General features: G+C 40.9%; 1 protein-coding gene across 1 annotated transcript in view; it reads left to right on the top strand.

Annotated features, from left to right (window-relative positions):
* The window catches only part of MYO10 (myosin X), a 236,880-nt gene that overhangs the window by 52,672 nt on the left and 169,565 nt on the right, over nt 1–14,643 (top strand). The window contains exon 2 of the mRNA XM_004453918.4: nt 5,556–5,654. Within this exon, the coding sequence (XP_004453975.1) occupies nt 5,556–5,654 (99 nt within the window). The remainder of the gene's footprint in view (nt 1–5,555; nt 5,655–14,643) is intronic.

Genomic DNA, 14,643 nt, shown 5'->3' with positions numbered 1-14,643 from the left:
CTTTGTTGTGTCTCATTATGTTTTTCTTTTGTGTCTCTTGTTGTGCCATCTTGTGTCAGCTTGCTGTGCCTGCCTGTCATGGCAGCTTGCTGTCTTCTTTAGGAGGCACCAGGAGGGAAGCGGACTTGGCCCAGTGGTTAGGGCGTCCGCCTACCACATGGGAGGTCCATGGTTCAAACCCCGGGCCTCCTTGCCCGTGTGCAGCTGGCCCATGCGCAGTGCTGACACGCACAAGGAGTGCCGTGCCACGCAGGGGTGTCCCCCGCGTAGGGGAGCCCCACGCGCAAGGAGTGTGCCCCATAAGGAGAGCCGCCCAGCGTGAAAGAAAGTGCAGCTTGCCCAGGAATTGTGCCACACACACAGAGAGCTGACACAACAAGATGACGTAACAAAAAGAAACAGATTCCCGGTGCCGCTGATAAGGATAGAAGTGGTCACAGAGGAATGCACAGCGAATGGACACAGAGAGCAGACAACTGGGGCGGGTGAGGGGAAAGGAGAGAAATAAATAAAAAATAAGTCTTTAAAAAAAAGAAGAGGCACCAGGAATGGAACTACAGGCCTCCCATGTGATAGGCGGGAGCTCAGTTACCTGAGCCACATCTGCTTCCCTGGGATATGTTTTTCACATTACTGGTTGATGGACATTTGACTTAATTTCAGTATTTGGCTATTATGAATAATACTGCTCTGAATATTTGCATATGAGACTTCAAAAACATTTCTTTGGGTAGGTAGAAATCTAGGAATAGAATTGCTGGGTCTTGTGGAAGATTATGTTTAGCTTTTGAAGAGACTGCCAAACCTGTTTTCCAACAGTGTATTGAGGGTTCCAGTTTCTCCAATCCTCATCAACACTTGGTATAGTCAGTTTTTTTGATTATAGTCAGGAAATTATTTTTTGGCTATAAAACTGACTTTTGACGAAGAGAAGGCATTACTTAAGGGACTGCTCTGAAACTCGGTGGAGATGTGAATAGATGTGTAAGTACTTCGTATTGTAAAAAGGTTACTGGTGATTATTGCAGAAAAGATTTTAGTTGTTCAATTTTAACACACATGCCCATCTCAGAGATTAAGATGAAAACTTGTACATGTTTTAATAAAATGTGTGTGTTATATTCAAACTTGTTCTACCTGTTTATAAAGGCAATTTTTATTCAAATTATGAGCTTTCTCCATATGCTAGGTTGCCTGCATTGTGTATTAAATTATCAGCCTTATTTAACAACAAAATATAATGGTTTGCATATGGTAGGCAAATTTTTCTTCTCTACTCAAACATGAATGATCTGGTAAATGTCTGCCTGCGACTTTGTTTTCAAATGATTGTGGGTGGTCTCTTTTTGAATCTGGGCATATTTGTTCTATACTAACAGAATGGAAATGCAAAGTTTTTGGGGCCTCAGAGAAACCACCAAGAGGAATCTATGTAAAAATATCCACTTCAGCGGTTTTACTTTGCAATTCTGATTCTACGAAAATTGCCAGTTAATACTTTTTCAAAGAACAGAGGGAGCATTTTGAATACATTTCCCTTCCTATCTGTGGATGGCAGTTGTTTTATTGTAGATCTAGGGAAACTGGCCAAAGGCCTCTAGGTTTGCTTATCAACAGCTCTTCACACCTGTTGAAAAAGACCTTTGGACTAAGGAAGCTAAACCTGGTGTTTGATCAAATAGGACTGTCAACAGAGAGCTTTATCGTCTACTGAGGTGAGAAAGTAAGACAGGACCACAACCACACTCTAAGTCAGTAGAAGATACTGCATGCTGGAGTGAAAAATGTATTTGTGCGGCCTCTGGGAGTTGGAAGATTTATTGTAGTGCTGTTGACAACTGATAATATAGTAATTTTTCATAATCAAATCTTACTTCAATTCTTACCAAATAGACAATTTTAATAAATTCTGAAATGTATAAATGGAATTCTTTCTGATGAAAACTTGATGGAAATGATGGGCATAGCAAATGAAAATGCTTTGGACTGAGTTCTGGAATGGAGGTCCACTATGATTTATTGTTATATGATTTTACCTCATGAGTAAAAGTCCTCAACTTCTAAGACTTTGAAAGTTTCCATTTGAGTCCGTTTGTGCAGGTGTGTTTGGAAGTATTTCAAGATTTTCACATGTTGCCATCTGTGATGCAGGAATTAAAACGAGGAAGAAAAAAGCAGTTCGGGCACTTGGAAGGATTTTTCTAGAGCATTCCGAGTAAGATGGTTTTGCTATGTAATGATATTTGAGACCACAGTCTGAGAGGATGCCTGAGGTAAATGTTCCTTTTGGAAGCAGCTGTTTGCTAATAAAGAAATTAGGACCGGCGTGGTGTGGCGTCATTCTTTCCGTGACTTGCCAGCTTTTCGACCCTGAGTGTCTGTCAGGGATATGTGACTGACTTGTGTGGGCCTGGGAACTTGGTCCTTCTTGTGTTAAAGTGTGTTCTTCAAGTAAGGCAGGCTTCTGGATTTATAAAGAAACACTTTATAGTCACTCTTCATGATGTTTCTCACCTTTTTAGTGGAACTTGGGTATTCAACTTAAAATCCCTTTTATCTAGCGAAGGGGAATAATGTGCAATGGGAAGGACTCTATATGGTTATGGCAGAAGATGCTAGAAGGGAAGTAAACCTTGTAGGGGAATTATGTGAGTAGGTCAACTGGAAAAACAGCCCTGGAACCTCTGGCCATCTTCTCTTCTAGAAGTGCGGTAGGACCTCCTGAGCATGTGGCCCCAGCTTCTGGCCCCCTCCTTTCCAGGGACCCAGGGCCAAGCCAAATGGCCCCAAATCAGTGCCTCGTCAAAACTGAGGTTGACTTACTGAGGAGCCCAGTGAACAGTGATAACAGGAAACGTTTTCATTCCTGGGTGGTGTATTTTAAATAAGGTCAGCATTGATACTGAGGGAGTAACTTATAAGTTGGATTTTTATATCTTCTTAAATTTTCTCTCTTGGGATAAGAGCAATCAAATAGTAATATGTGATAGCTGGTCATTTAAAGTGACCTCTGTGTTGTTTTATTTTAATTGTTATAACTGATTTCTTAATACAAATTGACTCTTATTTATACATTGTTTTAAGGAGTCTGTGCAATATGTGGAAAGAACATGAGATTAGGAATTGGAGAGACCTAATTTGAAATGTGCTTTGGACACTGGCTGTGTGACATTGCACAAGGACCAATGCTCAGGGCTTCCTTTTCCTCCTGAGGGCTGGTAATTATCTTACCAGGGGTTAGTATTGGAGATAATGGCATTGAGGCTTTTAACACATGACCTTGACGCATCATGGGCACTCCATTAACAGAAGCTGCTATTTTTGTTATTGACAAATAGGTTTACAGTAGCAAAAAGTAATGAATTATACATCCTGGATTCCCTGCCAGCTCTCTGTTAATAGTACCTTTTTAAACCAGAAGTTGAAGATACCATAATCAATATATTTTAAATATTTCACCTAACATTTCACATCAAAATAGAAATTAAGTAGACCAATGAAATGAGGTTGAAAACTCTAGGAAAAAAAGTTATTTAATTTAAGTGTGCTTCTTTGAACAGTGATATATCAAGGGATAATTTTGGAATAATAATATTTTTACCTTAATACACTGATTTCATAAGGTTGTGCTCAGTATCATTTTTGTTGGTGATGAAATTATTGAGCAGTGTAGAGATACTTTAATGAGATACTAACACTCATTGTTGTACGCCATTATACATCATATATACCATACATTATCAAGGAAATTCTTTATAATTTGAATGATCAGTGAGCCCCCAGTAATTTCTTCAAACTTTTATCACTTGTCTTTGAAAAAAATGTTTTTCATGAGATGGAGTGGACATCGCCATCCCGGGGTCCACAGGATCGAGAAATAGAGTATGGATTGGAGTGGACTTGCTGGTATTTGACTATAGAACTATTGTGACTCTAGCAATGAAAGAAATTTTATCATTGATGTGGAGACAGTGGCCACAGGTGTTGCTGAGAGCAGGGAGAGGGAAGAAGAGATGTGACATGGGGCAAATTTGGGACTTGGGATTGTCCTGAATGATATTGTGGGGACAGATGCAGGACATTGTATGTCCTGCCATGGCCCACTGGGTGGACTGGGGGAGAGTGTAGACTACAGTGTAAACTGTAGTCCACGCAGCATAGCAATGCTCCAAAATGTATTCATCAAATGCAATGAATGTACGTACCATGCTGTTGATGTGGGAGGAGTGGGGGGGTGGGCAGTGAGGTATATGGGAATCTCTTATATTTTTTAATGTAACATTATGTCTGGTCTATGTATCTTTAAAAAAATAAAGGACAATTTAAAAAAAGTAGAGGAAATTCAGCAGTGAAAATCTTAATATTATGATTAGCATTTGATTTGCCCAGGGGGGAATACAAAAAAAAAAGGAAATGAAATCTATGCCAAAAAAAATAGGCCAAGGTTATCTAATAATAGTTTTGGCAAGTTGGTCTCTTTTGGAATAAAATTCCAGACTTCGGAGTGCATTAGGTGTCTGGTAGAAGACCAGGAAAATTCATACTGATGAATTGGGTTCTGTTATTTCCTAGTAATTTTAGTTCCTCTTGGAGATTCCAGTTGACACAGGGATTTGGTACAAGTCAGTGGAGCGGAATGATGGACCAAGGGAACAGGTGCCTGGAGCTTTGGTCTGGAACTAGCAGGCATGAAGCATTCTCTGGTTAACTTGTTTCTGGAGTCCACCTGCCTGGGGGCCAAGTTCTTGCTCAGTCTTGGTGATGCATTAGTTAGGGTTCTACAGGATATATATGTAAATATTGTATGTATAAAAATATATGTAAAGATTGGGATTTATTATAAGAATTGGTTCACACAACTGGGGATTGGCAAGTCCAAATTCCTAGGGCAAGCTGTCAGCGGGGATCTCTGATGAAGGTTTCGATGACTTCCCCAGGAGAAGCTGGCTGACTGAAGTAGAGAAATTCTTCTTTGATTGCTGAAATCATCAGTTTTCCTTTAAGGCCTTCAACTGATTGGGTGAGACCTTCTTTCGTTGTTGAAGGCAGTCTCCTCAGTTGATTGTAGATGCAATCAGCCTTGGATACACTCAATTGACTAATGATTTAAATCCATAAAGTATCCTCATAGTAACAGGCCAGTGCTTGCTTGACCAACAACTGGACACCATAACCTAGTCAAGTTGAAGACATGAACTTAACTATCACAAGATACTTTCCCTCCTGGGCTCTTCTTCTCCATCTGTAAAATGGAAGTGAAAGTGCTTTCACCAAGGTAGCAACACAGGGTCCATTATTTTCCCAGCCCCATCTTTGCCTCTTCTGGCTGGTGGAATTCTCCGTCGTTCCCATTTGTATACCATAGAGGCTGTGGATGATGCTCTCAATAGATTCATTCATAGCTTGTTTGAGAAAGACATTTGCTTTGCAAAAAAATGTTTTTGTGTTTCTGTTCATTTTAAGGGAATATAGTGGTCATGGTAGTTTTGAAGGGAGTGTTTTGTCATAAAATACAATCTAAACTCATAGTTGAATGCTCTTTCTTTTGTTTACAGGGAACACGGGTCTGGCTGAGAGAAAATGGCCAGCACTTTCCAAGTACTGTAAATTCCTGTGCAGAGGGTGTGGTCGTCTTCCGGACAGATTATGGGCAGGTGAGAACAAGCCCCTACAGCTTCGTGACACTGTGTTGCAAGTTTCCTCAGATCGTCTTAACCCAAGGGCACTGTCCTTTCTCCTGTACTTTGAAATTTTTTCCTAAGTGATAAAGCAAAACTCCGAAAGGAACGTGTGACGCATGCCTTGTATGTGTGATAGACACAAATCCTCCCGAATGGAAAACAGAAAATGCTAGAACCAGACTAGGACAGCAGAGCAGCATTCCACGCCAGGTTTCTTTCCTGGGTGTCTTTTCCCAAGATCAGAAGTGTAATGATATTCACGATTGATTTCACTGCTACTTTCTCCGAAAATTCTTAAATTTTCTTGAGTGCTGAAAAGGCTAGAGGGCCAGGGAGAAAGTAGGGTAACTGTGTCGTGATTAACCACTGTTAAGATTGAAGTTTTTAGGAACTTTCCTGCTCCTGACTCCCATTTTTAAGTGTAAAACACATGAAAATCCTTGTCATTGGAAAGAAATGTGAGACTCTAGAAACCGGCAGACTGATTATATTTTGATTCCAGAGAATGGTTAACAATTGGGAAAGGAGCTCTGCATCTCCATTTTTATAAAGTGACTGATTCTAATGTTTACTAGTGGGTCCTCTCTCAGAGGCACATATTAAAATTTAAGGAATTAGGAGGAAGTCATTACCAGTATATAAAACACATAGTTTATGAATTTAGTTTGCATATTGTATGGAAAACAAGACTTTTAAGGTAACTTTTCTGTCGTTTGTTTACTTAGTTATCAAAATTTCTTAGCATAGGTGGTCTACTTGTTGCACCATTCTCATTGGTGTTGTGTTCCCTTTCTTGGTTTAAAAGCAGAAATATTACCGGGCTATTTTGGAATTCTTCAGGTTCTTTTTCATCTGAGCATCTCAAATGGCTTTTTAAGGTATTGGTCAGGGGCTAAAAATCTACCCATTCCTTATTGATGTAGATTTGGGCGTATGTGGAGAGAGGAGCTCCAAGAGATTACATATCTAAACGGTCGTGGACTACATAGACGCTACACAGAGAAACAGTCTAGTTTCTTTTCCTTCAGATTCTCAGTTAGTGTTTATAATAGGAGCTATAAACTCAAGACCGAATGTATTAATTTTATTGAACTTTAGGGTCAGGGACCACCTAAGTGTTTTAAGCTCCTGTGCAGGGCTGGCCAACATTTTTCTGTCACTCTCTCTGTCTTTCCTTCTCGCTTTGCCCAGATGAGAATTCAGTTCCTTTCAGACTCAAGTTGATATGAAAAGGGGAAATACTGTTGAGAAATGGCATGTCGTTTGACAGAAAGTGTTTCTGAAAACGTAAAATGGGTTTTCAGTGGAATTATTTTCCTTTTTGTTGACTGATATTTTAACCCCAAAGGTGTTCTCTATTCCCTTCTGACTAAGTGGGGGCTGCTAACAGGCTCCCACCTTTGCCCGGCATTCAGTGCCTGAAGCCTTGGCCAGCACCTCTTGTTGGGTGCATTTGACAGGGCTGAGTGGGACGGGATGGTCAGGCCAGTGGTTCTGTTTGCTGTTGACGGTATTTATGGATTGTGGGTCCAGAAAGAACGAAACCAAAAGAATGTGCACTTAAACTTGAAAACAACACTGAGCTTTGACCACTAGCGTTCAGTCAGTCGTGGAACATCTGGTCTCACGCCGTCTCTTCTGTCATTCCCAAGGATAACGAGTGTAATCAGTTTGATTAGTTAGCAGGTTTAAAATATTAGAGGCAAGCTTTTAAGAATTGGGTTTGGCACCGGCGGTGGCTTAAAGACCGTAGTTTCTTCCCCTGCTGACCTGCTTCTTCCTTTCTGGCATCACAAGTTCCCCGGGGACTAGTTGGGCATAGTCGCCAAGGGTTAGGAGAAGTTCACTGTCTCATCCTGGTGTCAGGGTCAGGAGCACAGGCAGTCTCTTCTGCCTTTAATCTGGGCAGGGATAGGCTGGGGAAGGAATCAGGGCCACAGACTATGCAGAGCCTTGCTTTGTCCCAGCCAAGCCCATCCTTGATAACTTTTTAAGGTATGGACTAATTTCCATCCAAATTGGTCTGCTTTTAAGGGGTGTTAAGATAGTGGTGCTTTGGGAAGTGGATGTAGGTGAAGTGGTTGAGCACCTGCTTTCCATGTACGAGGTCCCATGTTCAATCCCCAGTAGCTCCTGGGGAAAAAAAAAAGCAAACAGAAAAAAACCTGTGTTTGATGTCCCACGGTAAAGTTGTCAAAGGAATACTTTGTTTTTTTTAAAAATAAATTTAATCAAACTTTTATGTTACAAAATATGACCTTGTGGAGTTCATAAGCAGCCCACAAAACCATTAGTTTTAACTGCCCTCGATTAGAAGTTGGGCATTTCAAGCTGATTGCGCATAGGAATCACCTAGAGATCATGTTAGAACGCAGATTCTGATTGCAGGTCCGGGATGGGGCCCAAGTGTCTGCATTTCTCACGACTCCCAGGTGATGCTGACACTGCTGGTCCATGGACTACAAGTGAGTAGCATGGAGGAAGAAGATACTCTTAGGTTCAGGGTTACCTAAAATGAAGAGCAGGAAGGATGCTCAAACCCCCTATTCTGCAAGAAGCAAAGCTGAAGGAGGGAAGGGTTTAGGTCTCTCTGGTTTTTCAAAGCCTTTCTTTTCTCCTTATCATTTCTTAGGGTTGTAACCCTCCCCACCCCAACAACCACGTCACCTAGAACATGGCCAAGGGATGGGTGGACTGCAGCAGAAAAAGTCCTCACATGGGAAGGAGGTGGACTCAGAAGCAAGGTTTTAAAAATCCTCTTTAGTGTTTGTATCTTAGTTTGCCGCAGGGCTGTCAAAGCAAAGTACCAGAAATGTTAACTTTTGTAAAGTACAAGCTTATACTTACGAGGATGTGAAATGTCTAAATCAAGGAACCCTCAGAGATGCTTTCTCACTAAAGTCAGCTACAGGTTATTGTGGTCTCCTGCCATGTGGCGAGAAAGCAAGATGGCGGGTCTACTGGTCCGATTTTATCCTTGAGCTCAGCTATGGGCAACCAGGCACAGGCTTGGTTTCTTTCTGAGCCTCCTCAGTCTCGGCTGCTCCGCTTTCTTCCCAAGTTCAGCCATGAGTTGTTAGGCACATGGCTTGTCTCTTCAGCCTTGAGTTCATGTGCTCAAGCTTTGGCTGCCAGTGATCCTTGGGTCCTGCTTTCACATTGTGGCTGCGGGTGATTCTTGTGTCCTGCTTTCACATTGTAGGGTCAGATAGGGCAGAGCTCCCTCCTGTGTGTGTCTCTCTGTATCTCCATTTGTATCAGCTCCAGTAAGAGGGCGGAGACTCAACCTGAGTCATGCCTCACTGAAGTGGTCCAATCAAAAGGCCGGTGGGTGTGAGCCACAGGAATAGTTAGTTCAAACTCATAATCATTCTCTTTTGGGGATTCATAAAAGAACTTCAGACTATTACAGTTAACAACCAAGCAGCGCCATGTGTAGCTAAAATCCTATAAAGGAACCTATATCCTATATAGGATAAAGGAAATCCTATAAAGGGACACTGAGTAGGTAGGAGAGTATAGCTTATTTGTTTGTGGCCAGATCACTACAGGGCATTTCATATAGTTTTAACTGTGTGCCATATATGCGCATATATGTACTGTATGAGAATTTTGCATGTTCCTTCAGCTGCTCTTTTCTTCTTTTTACCACAAAGATAGTATTAATGTTAATTCAAAATTGCCTTTCCACACTAAAATGTAAACTACTGTATGTTGGTCCTAGAAATATACAGGGCCCAAAATGTTCCCATTTGACTTACTTTATATTTTATAATATAATGTAATATAGTTTATATTAAATTCACCTTGAAATGTTTGCAAGATGCACAAAGAAATGCCAAATGACAGACTGAAATACTTTGTTGAAAAATGTGCTTACCTGGGGACCTGGAGGACCTGCCACATGGGCAGGCCGGCAGGTGTCCTCTAAGTTAGAAATTTGTTGTTTTCCTGGACTACAAACTTTGGATAGAGTTTACAAGAGTGGGTTTTAAAAAGAGCACCATGGTTCTGCAGCATGCAGACACAGCTAAAAAAAAATCAACTTTTCTGAAGGGACACAATGGAAGACAGCATTGAACATTTGCTTTTTTGGAACATTCTAGAAGGGCATGAGCAATCACTGTAACATCCTTTTAGAAACATTGTCAAATTGAATAAGTTCTAAATTGGGTTTTTCAGTTTGAGAGAGAGTTTGAACCATTTTATTAACTTTTCTAGAAGAAGCCTAATTTGATTGCTCTGCAATAGTTTAGAGTGATACCAGTTTACCTAATTATATTTGAAGGGGTAGTTATTTAATTTACCCCAGTATACTTAATCAAGGCTATTACTCTACACAATGATTCTGCTTGGTTTTCTGTTTGCATTGTCCCTGCATGGGGTCTTCTGAAATATTTCCTGGTTGAGAATTTAATCTCTAAAATCTACAAATAAATGCCCCCCTTCCACAACTTTCTCTTTTTATTTGCAACAAAAATAATTAGACTTAGTTTCAAAAGTTACTATTCTCTTCTCATTTTATTAACACGAAAGCTAGTAGATTGCCTGGTACTTTCAAGTCACCCTCAGCTTCCAAGAAAGTCAGATTTCCTTAAGCCACACAGGAAAAGCAGTACTGGATTTTTATAACCACATCTCCCATTTTAAGTGATCTCTGACCTTTTTGGTTTGAACTTTTTTGGTTTTTGACTGGTTGGATTTTATGCTATGACCTAATTTTGTGAAATGTGGTGAATGGGTTAGTGCAGTGATTTTTCATTGCTGTGTATTTGTGTGTGTCATTTTCACACACTGTCCCGGCCAGTGCTTTTCTTTCTCTCCACTTTGCCCCCCATTGGTACCTTTTTTGTGTCCTTTGAGTGCTGTGTGGATTTGGGCAGCCTTTTGGCCTCTTCACACCCTTTGCTTCAAAGCACCGTATAATCATCCTTCTGTCTCCCAGAGAAATGACCATCGAGCCTCTTGAGTGCTGAAAAATGGTCAGCAAGTCAGCCCAGCATGTTTCCTGTTTCGGAGCTTCCAGCAACCACCTAACCCCACACATCCCCAGGACTCGGGCGATTTCCACTTGAGGGGTGCCAAGTTGAGTCTGAGGGCTGAGGGGAAAGGACAGCTCCTTGTTGTTTTCGCCGAGTTAAAGATCTCATCTGAAAAGAAGCAGAGGGCCCTTGCCGGCCCCTGAGAGCCCGGGAACACCCCCCACTTCTCAGCTGCTTCTGGAGCTGCATTCCTGGGTTCACAGGCGAAGCCAGCTGTTGGGTGAAGCAGCTGCCGGGCAGAGAGGCGGCAGCAGGAGGGATCGTGGTCTCGCTGAACTCCTTCTACATGGATCAGATGGGAGCCGGTGGGCAGCAGCTGGCTTCGCCCCCCTCCTTGTGGGGCTGCCAGCAGGAGGGGAGCACCCGGGGTCCCCAAGGGCCGCTTACAGCTCAGGGAAGAGCGACTGGGCTGGACGTGGGAGACTAGCAGGAGGCATCTAAACACTTAAGAAGATGGAGGAAAAGAAGTTTGGGGACAGTCGTTAACGGTGTTGAATTAGCATCTTTAGGATTGGTGACTCAGAGCCCAGCTTTGAGACTCATGAGGCAGATTCTTCCCAGTCACTGGCCTGGACCTTTGCTTTTCTGTTGTTTTTAAAGATATATTTTTTATGCCCTTTTTTTTTTAGGTACTGGGGCCAGGGATTGAACCTGGAGCCTCATATGTGAGAAGCAGGTGCTTAAACACTGAGCCATATCGGCTCCCCCTCTTAACCTTTTGAGCCCCCTTTTTTGAGTGTGTGAAAGTAAACATTTTCATCTTAATGCATGTGTTTTGGGGAACTCTTATAGTTTTTTCTCCCCTAAAGGAAAGAAACACACTTTTTTGTATTTTGGCCTGCTATAAATAGCCCCGCAAGCCTCTAATGTCCCTTGTATTGCATTTGCTGCTTCCAACTCCATTAACCTATGAATTCAGTTAAAAAGCATATGAAATTACCGTTTTTATGGGCTGAAAGGAGTTGAATACCAGCAGTTTCACAGGCTTTAGTGCCTCTTGTAATTATCCTTTTTATCTTATTGATATAAGTTAAAGAGAGAATTTATCTGCTGGTTTCCAGTTTAACAAAATATAATGTATTTGCAGTCGAGCTGAGAGGCAAAACATAGCCTTAAAACACAATATACCAGGCCCTGGTATTTGGAATATCATCAGCAGCTTCAATTGTTGTTTTATATGTTTATTTGTTTACAGCTGTGAGATTTTTATTCCCTTTGGTTTCTGTTTTCCCCATGAGTGTCTAAAAGATTTGCTATGATTGGTCTCTGATGAAAATGCCAAAATTTTGCGTTGAAGGACAAATGAATAAATATACAGTTTCTTTGTAAAAAATCAATTTATTGATACATTTTAATAAAGCATAAAATCCATCCAAAGTGTATAATCAGTGATTTTGGCACAATCACATAGTTGTGCATTTATCACTTCAATCATTATTAAAAGTTTTCATTATTCAGTAATAATAATAAACAAAACAGACAAAAAATTCATCACCCCTCAATCTCTCTATGCTTCCCCTGCTGTACATAGCTGCTATTCTGGCTATTTTTGCATATTTATTTATTTTAAAGCAGTTTTATTGAGATATAGTCACATAACATACAATTTATCCAAAGTGTATAATCAGTGGCTTTTAGTATAATTACAATGTTGTGCATTCATCACCAAAAAAATTTTAGAACAATTTCATTACTCCAAAAAGAAAAACTCCACACCCCTTAGTAGTTTCCTTTCAATCCCTCTATCCTTCCCCAGCCGTACATAACCACTAATCTAATTTCATCTTTGTAAATTGATTTTTGTTTATGTATTGTGTAAATGAAATCATAATCATACAGTATGTACTACTTTGTGTCTGGTTTCTTTCACTTAGCATGTTTCTTTTTTGTCTAATAGTAACATCTTGTAGCATTAATATACATTTGTTTAATTTCAAAGAAAAACAGTCATATATGTGATATTACCCATATTCATGTTTCACATGAGGTTTCACTATACTATACAGTCCCATGTTACATTTTTTAAAAATCTCCCCTCCCCCCTTGCAGCTTGCTTGCTGTCTGCTCTCTGTGTCCACTCACTGCGTGCTCTTCTATGTTTTTGCTTATTTTCCTTTTTGTTGCGTCACCTTGCTGAGTCAGCTCTCTACGGCGCCTGGGCCGGTGGCTCTCCACAGTGTGTGGACGAGCCTGCCTTCACAAGGACGCCCTTGGACACAAGCCCAGGGCCTCCCATATGGTAGACGGGAGCCCACCTGATTGAGCCACAGCCACTTCCCCCCATGTTATATTTTTTTGGCTTTCCTTTTAGTCATTTACATGACCTTAGACTTTCCCTTTTAACCGCTGTCATACCCATATAATAGCACTGCCAGTTACCAAAATTATGATGTGCTTTCACCTTTTCAGTTCATTTCCAAAGATTCACACACATCATTTTTACCAATTCTGTACCAGTTAACTCTCAGTTTTCCATTCTCTAAGCTCATTCTACTTTCTGGTGACCCATATTCAAGTTATTAACTTCATGAACTTACATAATATATTTAGTTTGTAAAAGTACAGTCATACAGTATTTGTCCTTTTCTGTCTGGTCTGCTTCAATCAACATAATGTCCTCCAGGTTCATCCATGTTGTCATATGTTTTATGACTTCATTTCTTCTTACAGCTGCATAGTATTCCTTCATAAGTATACACCACAGTTTGTTTATCCTTCATGGATGGACACCTGAATGGTTTCCATTTTTTGGCAGTCATGAATAATGCTGCAGTGAACATTGGTATGCAGATGTTTGTTCATATCACTGCTCTCAGTTCTTCTGGCTGTATTCCCAGTAGTGATATTACAGGGTCACATGGCAAGTCCATATTCAACTTCTTTAGGAACTGCCAAACAGTCCTCCACAGTGGCTATATCATCCTTCATTCCCACCAACAGTAAATAAGTGTTGTTCTCTCTCCACATGCTCTCCAACATTTGTAGTTTTCTGTCTTTTTAATGGTGGCCATTCTAATAGGTGTGAAATATCTCATTGTAGCTTTGATTTCCATTTCCCTATTTGCTAGTGTTTTTTGAACAATTTTTCATGTGTTTTTTGCCATTCGTATTTCTTCTTTGGACAAATGTCTATTCAAGTCTTTTGCCCATTTTTTAATTGGGTCATTTATCTTTTTTTGTTGAGTTTTGTAGCATCTCTTTATATATCATAGGTATCAAACCCTTACAGATAAGTGATTTCCAAATATTTTCTCCAATTGAGTCAGCTGCTTTTTCACCCTTTCAACAGAGTCCTTTGAGGTGCAAAAGTGTTTAATTTGGAGGAGGTCCCATTTATCTATTTTTTTCTTTTCTTGCTTATGCTTTGGATGTAAGTAAGGTCCAAGAAACTGTCACCCACCACAAGATCTTTAAGTTGCTTCCCTACATTTTCTTCTTGTAGTTTTTACGGTCCTGGCTTTTTATATTTAGATCTTTGATCCATTTTGAGTTGATTCTTGCTTATGAGTGAGATACGAGTCCTCTTTTCGGAAGTGGATTTGGCTCAACTGATAGAGCATCCATCTACCATATGGGAGGTCCAGGGTTCAAACCCAGGGCCTCCTGGCCCATGTGGTGAGCTGGCCCATGCTCTGTGCTGATGTGTATAAGGAGGGCCGTGCCATGCAGGAGTGTCCCCTGTGTAGAGGAGCCCCACGCGCAAGGAGTGCGCCCTACAAGGAGAGCTGCCCCATGCAAAAAAAGCACCGCCCACCCAGGAGTGGCGCCATACACATGGAGAGCTGAAGCAGCAAGATGATGCGACAAAAAGAGACATAGATTCCCGGTACCACTGACAAGAATGCAGAGTGGACACAGAAGAACACACAGCAAATGGACACAGAGAGCAGACAATGGTGGGGGGATGGGGAAAGAGATGA

Source organism: Dasypus novemcinctus, chromosome 2 (assembly GCF_030445035.2).
Source record: "Dasypus novemcinctus isolate mDasNov1 chromosome 2, mDasNov1.1.hap2, whole genome shotgun sequence".
Taxonomy (NCBI): domain Eukaryota; kingdom Metazoa; phylum Chordata; class Mammalia; order Cingulata; family Dasypodidae; genus Dasypus; species Dasypus novemcinctus.
This window is presented reverse-complemented; position numbering and strand designations above follow the sequence as displayed.